Source organism: Kogia breviceps, chromosome 14, assembly GCF_026419965.1.
Source record: "Kogia breviceps isolate mKogBre1 chromosome 14, mKogBre1 haplotype 1, whole genome shotgun sequence".
In the NCBI taxonomy this organism is placed as follows: Eukaryota; Metazoa; Chordata; class Mammalia; order Artiodactyla; family Physeteridae; genus Kogia; species Kogia breviceps.
In genome coordinates, this window is record NC_081323.1 from 3,579,245 (window position 1) to 3,599,166 (window position 19,922).

A 19,922-nucleotide genomic window follows, 5' to 3' on the forward strand; every position below is an offset into this window, starting at 1 on the left:
TATATATATATATATATATATATATACACATTCAAATCTGATTTCAAGACCACCAATGTGGCATCCCATAATTAGAGAACCAAAGTCAACAACTTAAAGAAGGTGGGGAGACTCCAGTAGGCCTGCCGTCGGGGGTGGGGGGGAGGCAGGAAGGGGGCCGGGGGGCAGCATATGAGGATGGCTGGATGGACCTGGGGCCGGGCAGGGAGGGAGGCTGCGGGCAGTAGAAAAGGGTCGGTGTGGGAAAGGGCAGGTGAGGTCAGGAGCCCCGGGCTGTTGGGGAGACTGTTAGAAGCAACATGTCCACACGGCGGCACGCTGCTGCTGCCCTCTGGGTAGAGACCAGAATCAGAATCGGAACCGGAACCCTCCTCCTCCTTCTCATCACCGCTTCCTGAGGACAGACCCTGTGGCCTCACTGTTCTGAGACACGGAGGGGCGTGGGTCCCCGAGTCCTCGCAGGGACCGCGGCCAGGTCCACGCAGCACTAACTCACATTTCACGGGTGGAGGAAATGAAGCCCAGAGAGGTTGACCAGCTTGGCCCTGACACAGAGCCAGTTAGAGGAGGGGCTGCGGATCAACCCACAGGCTGTCTCCACTTCTTCATCACAGGGTCTGTACCGTTCCGACTTTATTCACAGAAGATGGAATTATCTCAAGGCGATTAGGGGATGTCCTAGGAGAGCCTTGCCTCTTCACAGCTGAGAAACCAACGACTGGTGTCTGTTACAGACAACAGCTCAGTAATCCTTACCCACCTGGAGTTATGGACGTTACCTACCACCATGGTACAGACAGGAAATGGAGGTTCAGAGGAGGTGAAATGACTTGCCCAAGGTCACACGGCGTGTATGTGGCAGAGACAGGCCTGGGACCCCTTCATCCAGTTCCAGGCAAAGAATCTCTTCAGTTGTCATTGTTCTCTTTGTCAAAGAGACCCACCCAGGCAGGGCCAACCGTGGCACATTTCAGGTTCTCTGGAGGAGCTCAATGAATTGAAATAAATTAATCCTGTGTGGATAAGAAATGACTTCTGCTTGGGTGTCCTCCCCTTAAGGGCGTGAGATGATCAGCCAAGGGGCTCCAGCAGAAGAGCTCTATGACCATGTCAATTACACTACAACTTATCCATTCAATCCACAAACATCCACGGGGCGGGGGACAGCCAGGGGCAGCTCAGCCAGGAGGACAAGGGATAAGGCCCTGCCCTCAGGGTCTTCTACCGATTAGCGCTGTCTGAGGGAGCCGCCAAGGACGGAATGTTTTAGATCCACACCATCCAACATGGCAGCCGCCAGCCACACGTGGCACCCGAGCACTTGAAATGTGACCAGTGCAACTGAGGAAAGAAAATTTTAAGGTTAATTTATTTCATTTAGATTTAAATCACCGTAAGTAGCTAGTGGCTACTGTATTGGGTGCTATGTGGCAGGAGAGACAGAGAATAAGTCAGTTGGTCAAATAAGTGAGATCACTTCACAGAGTGACCAGTGAGGAGAAGGAAAGTGGCTGAAGTGACCAAGAGGGATGGGGTGGGGCGGGAAGTGGACCCCGGGCCCTGACTGCGGCTGGCCTTCTGCTGACCAGCCACACCTGGCACCTGGGAAGGTCCCAGGGATGGAGCTCTCCCTTGTCACTGCCTTCCGTGTCGCATTAGGGTGAGGAGGGGTTGAGGAACGGAAGTTTCAAAAGCCTCCGATCACTTTCTATGAGGGACATGCAGTACTTTCGTAAGCAAAAAAAATTCTAAGTTTTTTCTAAACTCCATATTTCTTTAAGCATGCAGCTTTTATTTTTAATAACCCCCAAGAAGAAGCTGACAGGTAATTACTGCACAGTTCTACTGCTAATTAAGCCACGGAAACACTCTGCAAGCGTGAGATCCCCAAAACTCAGGACTCCGGAGCAAGGGAACGTGCAAGGAACGAAGCCAGGGAGAACCACGCCGTGGAGAAAGCAGGCTGCGACCCCCTCATCCCCACCCTGTGCTGGGGCGCCAATAAAAGGTTCGGGCAAAGGGATGCCTGAGCCTGGAGTGGGGATGTGTCTGTGAGTCTGTCTGCAGCTCAGGAGGGGAGTGGGTGCTCCGAGAGGCTTCTCCCGCTCCAGGCCATGAGCAGAGGTGGATCTGTCCCTGCAGAAAGACGTGGCCCCAGCCTCACTCCACACTGACCTGCCAGCCACTCTCGGGCTCCCACTGAGCTGCTTATCCACGGAGGCCCTGTCCAGCCATCCGGCCAGCCCCAGGCCCCGTCCACTAAGACACTGTGCCTGGTTCCACAGATGCTTACCGAGGCCTCCTGTGGGCGAAGTGTGTGCTGTGCTCCTGGCCCGGGGAGTACGGCCCACCGAGAGTGCGCCCAGAGTCCCAGGTGGTGATGAGAATCACGTCAACAGCAAATCGGGACGGAGGAAGGAGATCTGGACGGTGGGGGCAGGGTAGCTACTTCGTCTCATCGGGTGAACAAAGAGGGCCCTCCGAGGAGGTAAGATCAGCCGGAGACCTGGGCAAGCAGAGGTCAGCAGGACCCAGAGGTCGGGAGCTCAGGAGCCAGACGGGTCAGGGCAGGTCCCACATGGACACACACACACACACACACACACACACGGAACTTGTCAGCAGAGGCTGAGACCGTGGCTAAGGCCTAGGCTCAATGGGTCCCCAGGTGTGGTCACCTGACCCGAACCGTCAGCGTCACCTGGTCACGCGTCAGAAATGCACATCACGGGCACCCACCACAGACAGGCTGAACTGGAAACACTGGGCGGGGGGGGGCGGTTAACGACCCTTGCAGGTGATCCTGATACACGCTAGGGTTTGACAATGAAAGAGCTACATCCATCAGCAGTTCTCCGGGGAGATTCTGCCCCCAGGGGACATTTGGCAACGTCTGAGGACATTTTTCGATGGTCACAACCAGGCGCTGGGGTGCTGTCGTCTAGTGGACAGATGCCTGGGAGGCTGCTAAACACCCTACAATGCACAGGACGGCCCCCCGAGCAGGGAAGGATCCCATTACCAATGTCAACCGCGTTGAGGTTGAGAAACCCGCTCTAGATCAAAGGGTCCCCCACCTGGTTGCACGGCAGAATCTTTAAAGAGACAAATTGCCAGTCCCACAGAAACATCCTGAACAGCTGTCCAGGGTGACTCTGGGCTCAGTCTCTGGTCCTGGCATCTGGGAACCAGGGAGAGAGCTGACAGCGGAGGAAGAAGGCCCTGGGGGAAGCCCCATGCGATGATGGGCTGGGAAGGGGTGCCGCAGGGTGCAGGGAAAACCCAGGGAGGAGAGGGTGTCAGGAAGTGGGGGGTGAGCAGGCAAGAGCAGCGAAGGGACAAGATGAGGAGGTGACGTGGGTTTGGACCAGAAGGAGGTCCACACGGGACCAACGCCAGGGCAGGGCCCATCCCGTGGCCTGAGAGCTAATGGAACGAGAAAAAGCAAAACTTCTCCTCGCGAGTATGAACCCCTGGGAGGGAGGCAAGGTGATGGGATGCCGAGTTGCCTTTTTGTAATTTTAAGTTTTGGGGAAAATCTTAACCATGCTTGTGGGTACAGAGTAAGGGTTTGCGGTGCAGAACGCTGTAGAGCTGCCGAAAGAATGGTGAATGGAGTAACGATGTGGAAAGAGCCTCAGGGGTGGCCCTCTGGGAAAATCTGTCATCGCTGCCACGCAGCCCCTGGCCGCTGAGAGACTGAACGCACGAATAAGGCCACAAAAAGATGGTCACGCTCACCAGCAGTCAAAGAGCCACAAATAAACACGAGACACCCCCTGTCACCCCTCGTGTGAGAGAAAACCAGACTGATGACCTCAGGTGCTGGCCGGGCTCTGGAGAAAGGGTGCTCTCAGACTCTGAAGCAGCATCAATGGTCCATTTTCCAGGAGGATGCAATATCAGAAAAATGTTAAGTGTGAGTCTCCTGTGACCCAGATACGCCCTAGAGGAAGCTCACAAAGAAGCACAAGAAGGCTTTGCCTGGATGACCACTGCTGTGTCGCCTGTAACAGATAAAAACTGGAAACACAAATATCTAATAGCTCAACTGAGAAAAATGTATTCCCTGGGACACTCTGTGGTTATTAAGAAAGGGAGATCTCCGAGACCCAGTGCTGAGTAGAAACCCAAACTGAAGAACCTTCCATGCAGTGTGTTACCACTTGAGTTCTTTTAAATGCCTTTCCCCAAGAACCTGTAGATATAAACATGTAGGAGAAGGTCCGGATGCTCCACCGAACTCATCACAGAGATAACCTCTGGAGGGTGACAGAAAGGGGTGTCATTGCTTACCTTTCCCATAATGTTCTGAGTTTTTGTGGTGAGAACATGGATGCATCAAGGATGCATTTTAGAGAGGGAAAGGGTAAATGCAACCTTGGGCTGTTTTTATAAAACCACAGAACGTGGATGGAAGGAGGTGACCCTTCTATCTGACTTTGCACCGGGTTACTGCACAGCTGGCTTGTGAGCTTCACATTTCACAAGTAGCTCTTCAGAGCAGCGGGCAGACAAACGGGAGGGGGTCCTACAGGGCAGGGGAGCTGAAGGGCTGCGACTCTTCAACCCGGTGAAGAAGTGACTCAGGTGGGTACCAGACTCTCTGAAAACCCAGGTAACGTGCATCATGAGAAGATCACATCAGAGCTGATGGACAGCAGACCTTCCCAAACCACCTGAAAAAGACTTTTTAAATGGGTCTTCCCAAAGAGAAGCATGCACTGCATCAAGAAGAAGTGAGTCCCCCATGAAAAGAGGCATGCGAACACATGCCAAGCCAACCAGGCAAAGCAGTTGTAGATAATGCTCCCCTGATCCACCCTTCCCGCTTCAAGCTCCCAGGTCGCTTCCAACTTGGATTCTGAATCTCCTTCTACCAGAACTCCTGCGCTTAACACAATCCTTAAATACTTCATTGGTTTTTGCTTTATAGGAGGGCTCTACCAGTCACAGAGTGATACCTACCAGAGACTTTTTAACCTCGGGCATCTGCTCGCTGGGTCCCATTTTGAGCATCTGAACCAGAGACTAACTCGGGCTTTCAGCCCCCCGTGGTATCACTTAATCACAGACATCCAAGCCCTTCCACCTCTCTCCCAGGTGGGCCGGCACGAGACACCTGTCAAGCCCTCTGTTCCCACCCACGGAGGCATCAACTCACAGACAGCCAAAAAGCTAAATCCTCCATAATTCCCGTTTCAAGTTTGCTTCCTTTTACTGCCAGGGAGACAAAAGGAGCTGAAAAGGATTTTCTCATGACGAGCCACTCAAGTTCCATAATTGGAACAATCATGGATGTGCATCTCCAACACAGAGAAGACCAATCCATCGTGGAGTGCTGAGGGCTTAATCCCAGATTTCTAATAAATGGATTAATTAAAGCCTGGAGGGTCTGCCTATAGCTGCCTCTGCTGCAAACTCCAAGGAAATTAACTTGCCCTCCCAGATATTAAAAAAAAAAAAAAAAAAAAAAAGCCAGGGATCTCCTCCTTAGTTTGACCAAATGACAGTGTCAATAGTCCTAACAAAGAAATCTTACAAGCCTTGCATGGGTTTATTGTTTAAAATTTCAGATTGGGTCCTGGCGCCCACAGAGCTGCCTTTAGCGGGTCTGTCTTTGCAGTTAAATAGTGAAGCTCCTCTGTGTTCCGGCGAAGTGAAGGAATCCCTCCCCACAAAGCCGGTTCACCCCAGCCCCAGGGAGCATCTGGAGTTTGATGCCCACCATTTAGCGTGGTCAAGTCCCCATCTGGGGTCCGTGAATTTAGAGAGGGACGATCCTCAAAGGAAGGTAAGAGCAACTTATTGTCAAAACAGAACCTGTGACAGGACGGTGCTTCTCTAAGATTCGAATGGAGTCCTGTGGCGTGATACCAAAACACCAGCTTTGATTCTTTTTTTGAACCCTACGTTTCAGAACCTCAGACTTCTCCCTGTGAAGTGAAAATTGCCTTCTGGTGGAGAAGGGTTTTAATGATCACTTTGCTTCCTGCGTCTCCATGGTGACGGGGCGCACAGCCCACCTCCCACCGCCCCCCTCCTGCTTTATTAGGCCTTTCTTCCTCTTTGGAAAGTAATCAATCAAGCCGTATAGACTCCTTTGTGACCGGATTTATCACCTAAACAATCGACGCTGCCGCGGGGAGTGGGGGAGTGAACGAAGTGCATATAATTTAATGAAATCAGGCTCCGTCCTGGTGCACGCATGCCCTTCATCTCCCAGTGGAGGCTCTGCCAGCACACCTGTCCCGGGAGGCGGGCGGGCGGGCGCGCCCAGGTGCGCCAGGCCCCGCCGACTCGGGCGCCCCGCGGAACCCCTCTGCGCGGCGGCCGCATAAGCGCTGCCCTGCCCGGGCGGGGGATGCCCCAGGCGGGCCGCCGGGGCCACCGGAGCTGCTGGGGCCGCGGGGGAGGGAAGCAGAGCTCGGAGCCGGCGCTGGTAGAGGCGGCCACAGGTCTGACTCCCGGCCCCCAGCTGGTCAGCACCCAAAGAACGGAAGCCCCTCGGCGGGGCCGGCAGAGCCCACCAACCCGCAAGGAGGGCAGATGCGGAGTGCCGGGCTCTACCCGGGGAACCGGCGCCTCCCCGGACAAAGGGCTCCGCCGCCTTATGGGGCGCCTGAGCGACCGGGTCCTGCCGCGGCTCCGCAAAGGCAGCCCCGGCGCGCAGCAGCGACGGGGACTTGCGCCCAGCGCCCCCTGCCCCGGCCCTCCCCGCCCTCCCCCGCCCACCCCGTTACCTGGGTTCTCCCCGGCGTCCGCGGAGGACGTGGCCGAGGAGTCGGTGAGGACGCTGGGGTCACTCTGCGAGCGGCCCCGCGACACGAGGCAGCCGCTCCCGTCCTCGGACGCGGCCATGGGCCCGGCCGGCGCGGGGGCAAGTTGGAGGGAGCCGCGTGTAATCAGAGCATCCGAGGAGGCCAAGGTCACTGGCCAGGGGACTGGAGGGGGCGTCTTTTTAAAAAGGAAAATCAAAAAGGACGGGGAAAGGGAAGAAGCCGGAGGACGAGGCCGGGGCTGGCTTCAGGGCGGTGAGACAATAGCCTCGCGGCTGCAGCCAGGCGCATCCCGGCGTGCGCGGCCTCGCTCTGTTATTTATTCGTGTTTATTCCCATTCTTCAGTCTATATTCCAGGAAAAAAAAAAAAAAGTTGAACCAGGAAATAAAAACTTTTTCTTGTCAGTGTTTATTGCGTGCTTGGGGCAGGGGGTGATGCCCGAGAATTTCTGGGTGCAATCCCTCCCCCCACCCCACCTCCCACCCCCCGGGGGAAAAAAAAGGAAAAAAGAAGAATCTTTGCTCTGGCGATTGCTTTAATCTGAAAGCTGTTCTTGGAGCATCTGTTGGAAAACATTAGGATTCTCCCATCATGCCCCGCGAGAGGAGCCTGACGTCACGAGAGAGGAGAGCGAGAGCCAGCGTGGGGATGGGGCGGGGTCTCAAATACCTGAACTGCACGCTGCCCGCCCCGAGGGAGGGGGCTGAATCCTGAGTTCTGAACCGCCCACTCCCACCGCAGCCGCGCTCAGGAAACAAGGATTCCACACCCCGCTTCCTCAGCTCCCAGCTGGCGGGGCGGAGACCCTGAGGGTGCCTCCCTCGGAGGTCAGGGCCTAATCTCTCCTGCAGCTTCAGGCAGAGGTTTCCAGGGCCCTTCTTCTCTCGGGGATCTGGAGGCCACCTTGGGATGGGGGGTGGGGCACTCCGGAGCTTTGTCCCCGCCCACCACAGCCTCCTCCCCCACTGCCCAGCCCTCCTTCCCCCAGTCCCCCAGCCCCTCGCTGGGGAGGAGAGACGCAGAGGGGCACCTGGCACCTTCCAGGGAGGCCTCCCCCAGATTCCTTGATGGAGTTGATGAGACCACGCAAGGGAGGTGACACCAACTAGGGCTGCCACTTACAGAGGTGTCCCCCAAGGGGCTAATGAGCAATTCTAACCCTTCTAGATGGTGGTGTGGGAGAAACAGAGGCAACTCCCACATCTCCAGCTAAGGCTCGGGCAATGAAGAGGAAGGCCCAGTAAAGGACACAGAAAGGGGAGCTGTGTCACACAGCCTGGGCTAAGAAGGGGGCCAGACCCTCAGGGGCCAGGGCCACAGGGACGCCGGCGGAGGGTGCACCCAGGACCGGCCTTGCTGTGCAGAGACGCTCCGATGGGCAGGATCCTGTCTCAGCCCCTCAAGCCGGTAGAGAGAGTGCAGCTCTCAGTCCCACTGTGGGTGACGAAAATAGCTGGGGCTCAGAGGAGCCTGCCAGGGGTCCTGAAGCTGGGCAGGGGCTGGGGACCTTCCTGGGGCTGCTTCTTTGTATCCGGCCAGCACCTAAAGCAGGGCTGGGGTGCAGGGGGGAGCACCTGGCAGTGTTGGGTGAACCCCAGTGAAGGGCCAAGGGCAGCACTGAGATGTGGGGAAATGGGGGTCGTCACTGCACATGGAGCTCTGGGCTCTTAGCAGCCGTCCCCTCAGAGAAAGAAAGCCTCCCTCCCTCCCTTCCAATAATCTGAGCCCCACGCCAGGCACTGGGGATCCAGATGCAGAGACACCCCCAATGGGTCTTCCAGTGGCCGGGGAGGACAGAGCCGAGAACGGCCACCAATAAATCAATACACGTCCCCCCCAAAATATTTCATTGCAGTTGTCAACACGTACCATGAAACAAAGAGGAAACCGGTAGGACGTTTTACTAAATACTTCTCATCCACCTAAAAATGTGCTGCATGGTGACACACCTGGCTCTGGGGTGGGGGGGCATCATTTCTTCCTCACGCACCTCTGAGGTGTGAGCTACTGTAGCCTCCACCTGAGAGGTGAGGGCAACCCAGAGAGGCAAGCAAGCACACCTGCCTGGGTCACAAGCCAGGACAGGCAGGGCCGAGGCTCCCGGCCCGCGGTCTCTCCAAGTGTGTCCTCCGGCAGTCCCCGAGAGCCGTGCCGAGTCCCGGCCCAGACACGGGCAGGTCTCGGGAAGCCCCCCAGCCACGCCATCAGCACGTCCCACGCCTGCGTGAGGAGGCCTGAGGTAGGCCGGCCAGCGGCGGATACAGAGATGGGCCAGCAGGTCGGGGGGGCAGATGGCAGCCCAGGCGCACGTGCGAGAGGAAGGCAGAAGAGGGGTGGCCGCAGCGTCTGCCCGCTGTCTGTCCCCCACCCCTACGCTTCAGGGCCTCCCCTACTCAGAACCCGCACTGCCACGGACTTGAGGATTTTCTTTAAATCAATCTGCCCTTAAATGCATTTTAAAGGAAACCATCACTCCAGCGATAGGAATGCAGCCTCCCTGTGGCGTGTGGGGAGGACAAAGAACACAAGAATCGTCTACAGACGCCAACGTCCCTTCACGCCTCGCCTGGTACGTACCACCTAAAACCATTTCGAGTCCCTTCGGACAGTCGACACGGCTGGGCCCATTCTCCCACTCCCCCTAACTGTATGGCGGGGCTTAAACGCATAGAAAAGCGTAAGGCTGCTTGGCATTTGCTCCAGGAGTTCCCGTGGAGGTGAGGGACAGAAGACAAGGGTGGCAACCAAATATGTTAGCTCTCCAGCGTATATGTTGGCACAATATTGATTTGAGTCGGGTAGAGATGGCGCGGGTCATTCTATTTTTCTCTGGCTTTGAAATGATCCATAATAAAAATAGTTCGAGGTTTAAAAACATTAGTGACCCCACCTCTACTGATCAGTAGAAATAAAAGTCTGGTGAACTGCCTGCAGGAGAGACTCGGGCCGTCCAAGTCATCCACACCCAGACCAGGGCCGGCTGGAGGCCTGGGAAGATCTGGCCCACAAGGGGTGCGGGAGGCTGCCGTCCGCAGGTCCTAGCCTGGAGGGTCCCAAGGGGATCTTTATTTATCCACGATAAATGGATAAATAAAATGTGGTGTATCCATCCAGTGTAACATTATTCAGCCATGAAAAGGAATAAAATACTCATACCTGCTACAATATGGGTGAACCCTGAAAGTGTTCCAAGTGAAAGAAGCCCGTCACACACACACACAAATATACATATATATACTATATGATTCCGTTATGTGAAATGTCCGCAGAGATGGAAGGCAGATTAGTGGTTACCTAGGGCAGGGAGGGGGCACGGAAGCAAAGGGAGTGACTGCTCATGAGGAAGGGGCTTCTTTTTGGGGTCACAGAACGGTTCTAAGTGTTTTAAGATAAGATTATTGGGATGGTTTCACCACTCTGTAAGTATACCAAAAGCTACGGAATTTTACACTTTAAACAGGTGACCTTTATGGTTCATAAAGTATTTCAATAAGGCTGTTTTAAAAAACAAAACCAGGTACACAGAGGCACCTGGGCTGAGCTTTTGATGTGAAGAATGACCGGGTTCCACCTCTCCCCTCTGCTACGCACAATCACACTTCAGCCTCCCCTGTCCCTGCCCTGGGCTCCGAATCAGACTGAAGCCCACCCAGGGGTCACCCTTCTGGTCCCTGATCAGAAACCCAAAGCCATTTGCTGACTCTGGGCAGCCCTGACAGCCTCAACACAGCTGCCTCGAAGACCTACAAAGATGGCGAAACCTGTAAAATTCGTCCCTTCTGAAAACACGAAGTGGTGAAGGAAAGGGAGGGCCTTCCTCTGCCCAGGGCAGTCGTGGTGGGGACACCACGGCGGAGGTGACTCTGAGGCTGGCAGAGCCACCTGTACACACAGACGTGCCCCTTGTTAGCAGGTATGTGGAAAAAGGACCACACAGAGGCCCAATTCCGCCCACAGGCGGAATTGGCGTCTCCAGAGTTGGTTTCCTTCTTACACAAAGTGCAGATGAAAAACACAAAAACTGTGAATCACTAGGCTGTACACCTGAAACTTACAGAACATTGTACCTCAACTACACCTTAATTTTTAAAAGATGCAGATTATTACCATCCATCAAATATTTCCTGAGGATCTGTTTTGTGACAAAACTTAGGATTTTTCTGGGAATACCTCAATGAACAAGATGCTATTGGACCCTGAATTCTAAGAGCTCGTGATCTTGCAGAGAAGAGGATTCAGAACTAAGCAATCGATCACTCCATTGATTTCAGTGAACACAGAGTGAGGGATGCCCGACCTGGCTGGGCAGAGCCTGGTCTGAGGAAGTGATGCTCTTCCTGAAACTGAAGTCTCAGTGGGATTCATCAGAGAAGTCAAGGAGGCCGAGGGAACTGTCTGGGCAAAGGCCATGAGGTGGAAGCAGCACAGAGCTCTGAAGTCCCCAAAAGGAGGCAAAGTGAGGGGCCAGGTTGCGAGCTCGGCTGGAGGAGGGGGTGTGGACACAGTCCGTGCAGTGTCTCGTGGTCCTTGTCATGAGCTCGGTGAACGCCAAGTGCTGAAGCCAGACGTGGGTCTCCAGAGGATCCCTGCAGCTGGTGACACAGAAGGGACCCCAGCTGAGGGAGGGACAAAAGAGCACACGCTTTGGGTCCCACGCAGGCCCTACGGTACCAGCTGCAGGCTGGGGACCCCTCTCTGGAACTGTGATCCCTCACCTTAGAAAGAGCACGGTCACTCCTGCCCGGCCGTTCCCAGGGGTCCCGTGGCAAGAGCTGGACCAGCGCTAGCGGTGCTCTCGGAGACCCCTCGCGTGTCGAAGACCCCTGCAGAGCTGATGGCCCAAGGACCTGCGACACCGCCAGGTCGCCACCGTGAGTTCAGGGAGAAGCCTGGGGCGTTGCGGGTGCCCGGGAAGCGGGTATCCGTTGACCGAACCAATGACTGCGCACAGGGGCGTCGACGCAATGCTGCTCCGAAGGTGGGGGGCTCAGCATCCTCAAGACCCACGTCAGCTCCTGCCCTCCAGACCTGAGGTTTCTCCCGAGGCTCCAGGGACCCTTCCTCACCCGTCCGTCACAGAAGAGAATTAAACCAGCAAACTCAAACGCTTAAAAAGAACTGCTCCAGCCGCAGTCTCTGTCCAAGCTCTTAGGGAACCAATGGAAGAGGGTCCAGAGGGCATCCCCCGGGGGGGGGAACTGGAGGCCAAAGGAGAGGGAAGGGTAAAGACAAAGCAGGTCCCACGGAGCCCACGGTGAGGAGGGGAGCCCCGCCCTCTGCTGGTCACAGAAGGAACTGCGCCCAACAATGGCCTGGGGGAACTTGCCCTGACCTGAGGGCTGACCTAGCCTTGAACTTGGCTTCTTTTGCTCTTTGACCTTGGTGGGGTTTCCATCACCAGCCTTGCCCATAAGGCTACCCAGGGTGGCGCTCAATGCAATACCAGCTGTGGCTCTTTTCTAAACACGCCCAACCCTTCTAAGACAAAAGCCTCCATGTCACCAACCATGGTCCCTGCCCTAAAAGGCATCGTCAGCCAGAACTGGCCTGAGGAATGGCCGTGGGTGTCCCCAGGCTTAGCCCTCCTCAGAGTGTCTTCCGCGCTCAGGCTATCTAGAGCCGGAGTCTAAGCCCCGGGCACGAGAGGGGGTTCCATCACTTCCTAACTATGTGTCCCCTCTAAGCCCACGCGTGAGTGGGGGAAGGGTCTCCCTCGTAGGCTGCTGGCGTTCGGTCCCAGCGCCGGGGACACAAAAAGTCCTCTGGTGCAAGACCCTGGCTTTCTGACGTCTTACGTGCCCCGAGCACATCCAGGCCGCCGGGCGGGCCCCATAGGATGACAGTGATGGAGGCAGAAGAATATGGAGCAAGAAGCCGAACCAGGGGAGGGATGGGGGCGCCCTCTGCAGGAAGGACAGAAAACAGCCCCAGGCAGCTCCTGCTTCTCTGTGTCAGGGGTGCACTGGAGCACAAAGCCGAAAGTCTCAGGGGACCTCCCGTCCTGGGTACACCCTCTATACACCTCCCTTGTTGGAGGATGCGTGTTCCCTGTTTCTAGCTCATGAAGGGAGTGGGCTGGCTTCCTCTGCGGGAAACACCGCTGATGGACGGACGGAGAGACACACAGAAAAGGCAGCTGTCACCATCACCCTGGCAGGTGCTGATGGCAGCGTGCCTGCCTCCTGTCCGAGGGTCCTGTGGGGTCTGGAGCTCCAGCAGCCACCCTGTGACCCTGGAGTGACACACGTGAGGATGGGATGCCAACAGCTGTGGAGAAAGGGATTCTGAAAGACGTGGATGGTTAGGATGTTAATAAATAAAAGGGCAAACTGGCAATGCTCTTCAGCAGTTATGCTCACCGCCCCGACGGTCGGAGCCACTTGGCTCTGACTTTTAAAAGAAGATAATTCATGTTTGAATAATGGTCATTGTCACCCAGACACTTTCTCTTTCCTCCAGTTCAACGTGTACACTGTAGTAGGTTCACTGGATTTATATTCTGAAGGGACTTGTTTCCTTTCCCTTGGGAGACCCCAGAGCTGGGCTCGCTGCCTCACCACACACGGATTTATGTCTCTAACAACCCATCGCAGGAACGGGAGACAAAGTCTTTTACCGTGTAACAGTTCAAACAGCATCGAGCCCGATCCATAAATTACAGAAAATCCATAGCACCAGCTTTATAGTACTTTAAACTTTAAAAAATACTTCCTGGGCTTCCCTGGTGGCGCAGTGGTTGAGAGTCCGCCTGCCGATGCAGGAGACACGGGTTCATGCCCTGGTCCGGGAAGATCCCACATGCCGCGGAGCAACTAAGCCCGTGAGCCATGGCCGCTAGGCCTGCGCGTCCGGAGCCTGTGCTCCGCAATGGGAGAGGCCACAACAGTGAGAGGCCCGCATACCGCAAAAAAAAAAAAAAAAAAAAAAAAAAAAATACTTCCTAAGTTCCTTGGCTGGAGCGATAGTTCCAAGAGTCCACTGTGCAAACCTATAAATAATGATGGCTGTGTCCATCTTTTCATAGAAGCTGTGATCGCTTTCAGAGCCTACATTTCACTAACCTGCGATGCAGTTTAAAGCTGGTGGCTCCACTGGGATTTCATGGGGGGAGGGGCAGTTATTTAGGCAGTTAGATCCTGGTGCGTTCACCAGTCCCCGTTCTGGAATATTCACAACAGTGCCAGTGACTTCCACGGCAGGCGGGGGAACAGCTTTCATTTCTGTGTTTAGTGGAGGCTACATCAGCCCATCAACTTGGTGTGCAGCAGAGGTCACTCCTGGCACTTCATGCGGCAGTTTTGGGGGGCCTCTGACCCTCCTGGTTCCTTCTTTTCAGGGGCTACCTGGGGTACCATGGTATAAAAGGGAACCCCAGGGTTTTAGGGGAATGGGCCCTGGGGGTCTGTTGGCAGGAGGGAGTGGAGGGGCAGAAATCTAGAGTGGAGTTGGTTCTAGCTCCGACCAGAACCTGGAACACACAGCAAAGACGGGGGGGCTGGCCCTGCATTCGGAAAGGCATGGGTCTGAAGACCACACGGAGCCACCAGCCTTGATCCAAGAGATGCGCATCCCAAAGAACATGAGGCCCCTGTTTGGCGTTTCATTGATTGACTCACTTATTCATTGCATGTGCCAGGCACTACTGGGGGTGGGGAAGCGGAGAGGAGGGCTCCCTCCCGACAACAGCACGTGCAAAGGCCCTGGGGTGGGAGCACTGGGCAGTTTGAAGGGCTGAGAAGGGGCTGGGTAGCTGGAGTGCTGGGGGCGGGGTGGCATGCGGTGAGAGTGGGGGACAGGCCCCAGGACTCAAAGGGCCTCATGGCCCATGGGGCAGAGAACAGCTTTTATCCTGGGAGGAATGAAAAACTCAGGAGGGTCTCCAGCCAGGAAAGAAAGAGAACGGATTTCCCTTCTCTTGGAAGGTTATGGGGCCACTGGAGGGAGGCTGAAGGGGCCGGGGAGATGAGAGAGGTGGACGGGAGCTGCCCCATTCAGACAGGGAGAGACACAGGCAGCCTAGAATGCAGGGTAGTGGGCAGAGCCCAGATACATTGTAACTATGTATGTTCCCCCCCGCTCCTGATGCAAAGGTACCCTGCCGCTGAACTGCAATAAAAAAAAAAAATTCCTACGCAGGATTACTGTTACAATTCAGACAGTTACCAACTGGTTTACGTGCTCTATAATTTGGGGACGAGGGCCGTTTTAATAGCAGGATTCCTCGAAGCTGGACGCCGCTGCTCTCCCTCAACACCAACGCATGCAGCTGATTTAACTGGATCTCATCACAGTGGTGTCACCCTGTCCGCACCTGGTAGCACTATGGGCCGATCCCCGGGCTAATCCACTTACCCACAGTGTAGACGGCAGAATTCTAACCTCCCCGGATTCCCAGCCCTGGGTTACTCAGTCAAACATGACCCCAGGCACTGCCGTGAAGGCTTTTGCGGACGGAACCAGGGTTATAATCAGCTGACCTGAAGACAGAGAGATGATCCGAGATGATCCAGACGGGACTGTGTAATCACAGGAGCCCTCAAAGCAGACGGAAGACAGAAGAGCAAGAGTAGGGCTAAAGGAGGAGCAGGCATTCGAGAAGGGTGCGGCCCACCACTGCGGGCCCTGAAGGGGCCAGAAGCCAGGGAACGCAGCGGCCTCTGGAAGCAGAGAAGGACCCCCCAACAGCCCGCAGGGAAACAGGGACCCGGGTCCTGCAACCCGTGCGCAGGACTCGGCTTCCCTCTCAGAACGCCAGGACCTGCCCGCACCTCGACTCTGGCCCGTGTGGGCCCCAGAGCAGGGCACCACTGAGCCCACCACACCTCTAACCCACGAGGGGCGTGTGACGATAGACACAAGTCACTTAGCCCACCAAGTTCGTGGTCCTCCGTTTCAGCAGCCACAGAAAAGGAACACACGCGTCCTCCCGTTCATCCTCCCGGGTGACCCAGGACGCCGGGCCTGGTGTTATCCTCCGCCCACAGGAGGGCCAGCCTTGGGGGGTGGCCATGCAGGTCTGCGGGACTCCAGGGGTCCTTCTCCCACCCCTGCACGACCCTGGGTGACCCCGCAAAGACCACCTGCGAAGACGGATGTGCGCACGTCCAAGGTCAACCCAAGATTCAAACGAAGGACATAAACCGCACAGGAGGAGAGGTGGAGACGACCACCTCTGTGGCACCTCTGTGCCACCCGCGGGGCACAGAAAGCCACCTGCAGGGCAGGGCTCTCTCCAGCCACCGGACCCCTTGTTTCCAAGTCAGGCACCTCCAAGGTGCAGCCTGAGTTGGGGCATTCACTAAGGACCCCTGTATTAGGTACCAAGAACTAGCACTGTCTTCCAGAACCAAAGGTAGAGAACATAAATTCTGAGGCAGGAACAAGCAAAGGGCTAAGAATCCAAAGTCTGCCCAAGTCAATTGCCCCGGTGCAGGTGCAGCTCCGGCAGCGGTGTGGCCTTGGGCAAGTTACTCCATCTCTTTGAGCCTCGGTTTTCCTCATCTGACAAATGGGGTCACACCTCCTATACAGACATGCAGGCGAAGGGGCAGAGCCGAGGACAGGGCCCGGCCCGCCGTCCGGCCCCAGCTCGTGTGATTATCACTGTCCCCCCAGAGGAGATTTCAGTGTGGCTTCTCCCACCGTGGTGACTCCCATACAAAGCTGGTGCAAATGGTCATTACAAAACACCCGTCACTTCCATCATAATTCTCCAAGTTAGAAATCACTCTGCTCTACAAATGAAAGGCATCCCTCCTCTTACTTTTTATCCTCCCAATATTTAAGGAAGAGGTAAAAACTTGGAGCTAATTTACCATGATTTGGGGGTGTGGCTTATAGGAAAAAGCACAGACAGCAAAGCCATTAAAATAAAAATAGAAACAGAAATTTACAGCAGCTTTCTGGGTGCTGGCATCCCATTATCTGAGTGTGTGTGAATTACAGGAGTTAAAAGAGATTTAGTCACAGATGAAAGATAACATTCCTTTCCACACAGCTGTTCTGGACACTATTAAGTGGAGAGAGACAGTCGTTCACTTGTATCAGAAACCTCATCTAGGGCAGGGTCTATTTCTGGTCCTTACCCTGTGGGTCAGTGGCAGTGACCCCACCATCCAAATATACGGTGCACACAATGCAGGCAGCGGGACGCCTGCCTGACTTCCGGGAGACCTGCTGGTGGCAGAATCGGACCCTACAGACCGGGAAACGGATAAGGCGGACGCTTTGATGAAGACTCGGAAGGAGGTGCCTGTCAAGGGCGCCCGTCAGCACCTGTACAAAGTACATGGGGTCAGTATTGGAGAATGGGGCCCACGTAGGCCTCCGTACACCTGTTTCAAGTTTGCTGTAGGAAGGGTGTGGAAATAATTCCAAACGGCCTAAAAATATGATATGCTTTCAGAAGAACAGGGTAGCCTCTCAAACAGAGATGCTTCGGAGAGGCTGTGAGCTGCCTCCTGCAATTCTGGAGGGAAAGTGCTGCTGAATTGGGGGATTTTTCTGCTAAATGGGTCTCCTCTGCAGAGAAGCCAGAGGCTCAGTGTTAGAACAGATGCTGTCCGAAGGAAGAAACTTCTGGAGCCCAGGGACGGCTCTCTCCGCACCTGTGGTTCGTGCCCTCGGTAAGGCCACCTGCCACGTGCCAGGCACAGGTGTGCACACAACAGTGAGAAGGTCGCCACAGGCCTGGGTCGACACTGGCTGGGAAAGATGGAGCACTAACAAGAGAGTGAAGAGACGGCCACGGTGCTGGGGTCTCCAGGACCACCCTCAGGTTTGGGGACTCACTAGAGGGGCTCCCTGAACTCAGGTACACTCGTATTCACGCCGTGATTCACCACAGAGAGGACACGGAGCACAGTCAGCAAAGGGACAGGGCGAGTGGGTGACGCCCGGGTAAACCAGGCACAAGCTTCCAGAACCTTCTCCCTGTGGAGTCTCGGGACACACTTAATTCCTCCACCGAGGAGCTGGGACCACACGTGTGACAGGTGGTCGGTCGCCCGGGGAAGCCCACTGGAGACTCAGCGCCCAGCGTTTTTCTTGGGGGGCTGGTCCCGTGGGCACCCTCTGCCCGCAGGGAGCAGGAAGGCGGAGACCCCAGAAGGAAAGCAGGGCCCCCGTGTGAACTCGACTCTCTGTGCAAGCAGTTGGTACAGGGATCCACTCTCCCAGCCTGAGAGGGAGGGGACCCTCCCCAAGCCCACGTTCTCAGACGCCAGCGGAAGGCCGACCCCTTAGCAGGCCTCTCTAGGGAGAGCAGACAGGCTGCTGGGTCGACGCTTTCACGCACACTCAGCGGTGAGGGCCACACCGGAGCTGGGAAGGGGGCTGTGTCGGGGTCATTCAGATGGTGTGGCCGGTGGGATTTTCCAAAGACGGCCGGGAGACGACCCCACCTCACATCTCACCACATGGGTCTGCACGGCCTCCATTAAGAGACGGGTGTCTAGTGTCACCTCACACCAGAATGGCCATCATTTAAAAATCTACAGACAATAAATGCTGGAGAGGGTGTGGAGAAAAGGGAACCCCCCTGCACTGTTGGTGGGAATGTAAATTGGTGCAGTCACTGTGGAGAACAGTATGGAGGTTCCTTAAAAAACTAAAAATAGAGCTAGCATATGATCCAGCAATCCCACTCCTGGGCATATATCTGGAGAAAAACGTGGTTCGAAAGGATACACGCACCCCACTGTTCACTGCAGCACTACTAACAGTAGCCACTCCTTCCGGCTGCTGGAAGCAGCCTAAGTGTCCATCAACAGAGGAATGGGTAAAGAAGATGTGGCACATATATACAACGGACTATTACTCAGCCATAAAAAGAATGAAATAATGCCATTTGCAGTGACACGGCTGGACCTAGAGCTTGTCATACTGAGTGAAGTAAGTCAGACAAATAGAGAAAGACAAATATCATCTGATGTTGCTTCTATGTGGAATCTTAAAAAATGGTACAAATGAACGTATTTACAAAACAGAAACAGAGTTACAGATGTAGAAAACAAGTTTATGGTTACCAAGGGGGAAGATGGGGGAGGGATAATTTGGGAGGTTGCGATTGACATATACACACCACTACATAGAAAACAGATAATCAACAAGGACCTCCTGTATAGCCTAAGGAACTCTGCTCAGTACTGTGTAATGACCTATACGGGAAAAGAATCTAAAAAAGAGTGGATATATGTATGTGTATAACGGATTCACTTCATTGTACAGCAGAAACTAACACAACATTGTAAATGAACTATACTCCAATAAAAATTAATTCAGAAGAAAAATGTTTAAATAAAAATTTTTTAAAAGAGATGGGTGTCTGCTTCCCTACCCCCAATCTGGGTGGGCTGATTCTACGGCAGAAGTGATGAGGTGTGACTTCCAAGGCCAGATCACCAAAGGTGTCAGAACTGGAGGCTGTGTCTCTTGGAAGCTCCCTCTTGGGACCCAAGTTCCCGTGCAAAGGCCTCGAGGAGCGGACCTGAGGCTCAGCCCACAGCCCCGCTGAGCTCCCCGCCGACAGACAGTGGCCCTCACCTCACAGGGGTTCTGGACTGAACTGAGTCCCCCCAAAATTCATGAACTTAAGCCCCTCACCCCCAGTACCCCCAAATGTGATGGTGCTTGGAGACAGGGCCTTTAAAGAGGTGATTAAGGTTAAATGAAGTCTCTAGGGAGGCCTCAAGCCAGCCTGACTGGCGTCCCTAGAAGAAGAGGAAACTTGGACACAGGGGAGAGACAGCAGGGTGCACACAGAGGACACGGGCCACGTGAGGGCACAGCCATCGGCAAGCCAAGGAGAGAGGCCTCGGACGAAACCTTGATTCTGGACTTCCAGCCCCTGGAACTGTGAGAAATTTAAGTTCTGTGGTAGTTTGTTATGGTAACCTTGCCAGACTAATACACCAGCTGGATTCGTCAGGGTTCTCCAGAGAAACAGAACCAGTAGGAGATCTGTAGACTGAGGGACCGTCACATGGTTATGGATGCAGAGAAGCCCCATGGTTTGCCAGCAACAAGCCGCAGACCCAGGAAAACCGGTGGTACAGGCCCGGTCCAAACCTGAAGGCCTGAGAACCAGGATGCCGGTGTCCAAGGGCAGGAAAAAGAAGAGGGACGGCTCAGCTCTGAGCAC

General features: G+C 55.0%; 1 protein-coding gene across 4 annotated transcripts in view; it reads right to left on the reverse strand.

The window, feature by feature from the left end:
- PHACTR3 (phosphatase and actin regulator 3) overlaps positions 1 to 19,922 on the reverse strand; it is a 229,521-nt gene that overhangs the window by 198,915 nt on the left and 10,684 nt on the right. The window contains exon 1 of one of the 4 annotated variants that reach the window (XM_067012631.1): positions 6,744 to 7,139. The exons of 2 other annotated variants lie outside the window; for them this stretch is intronic. In XM_067012631.1, the coding sequence (XP_066868732.1) occupies positions 6,744 to 6,861 (118 nt within the window). In that variant the 5' untranslated portion in view covers positions 6,862 to 7,139. Of the gene's footprint in view, positions 1 to 6,743; positions 7,382 to 19,922 lie in introns of those variants that run through there. One more of the 4 variants, XM_059036857.2, reaches the window with a different exon arrangement.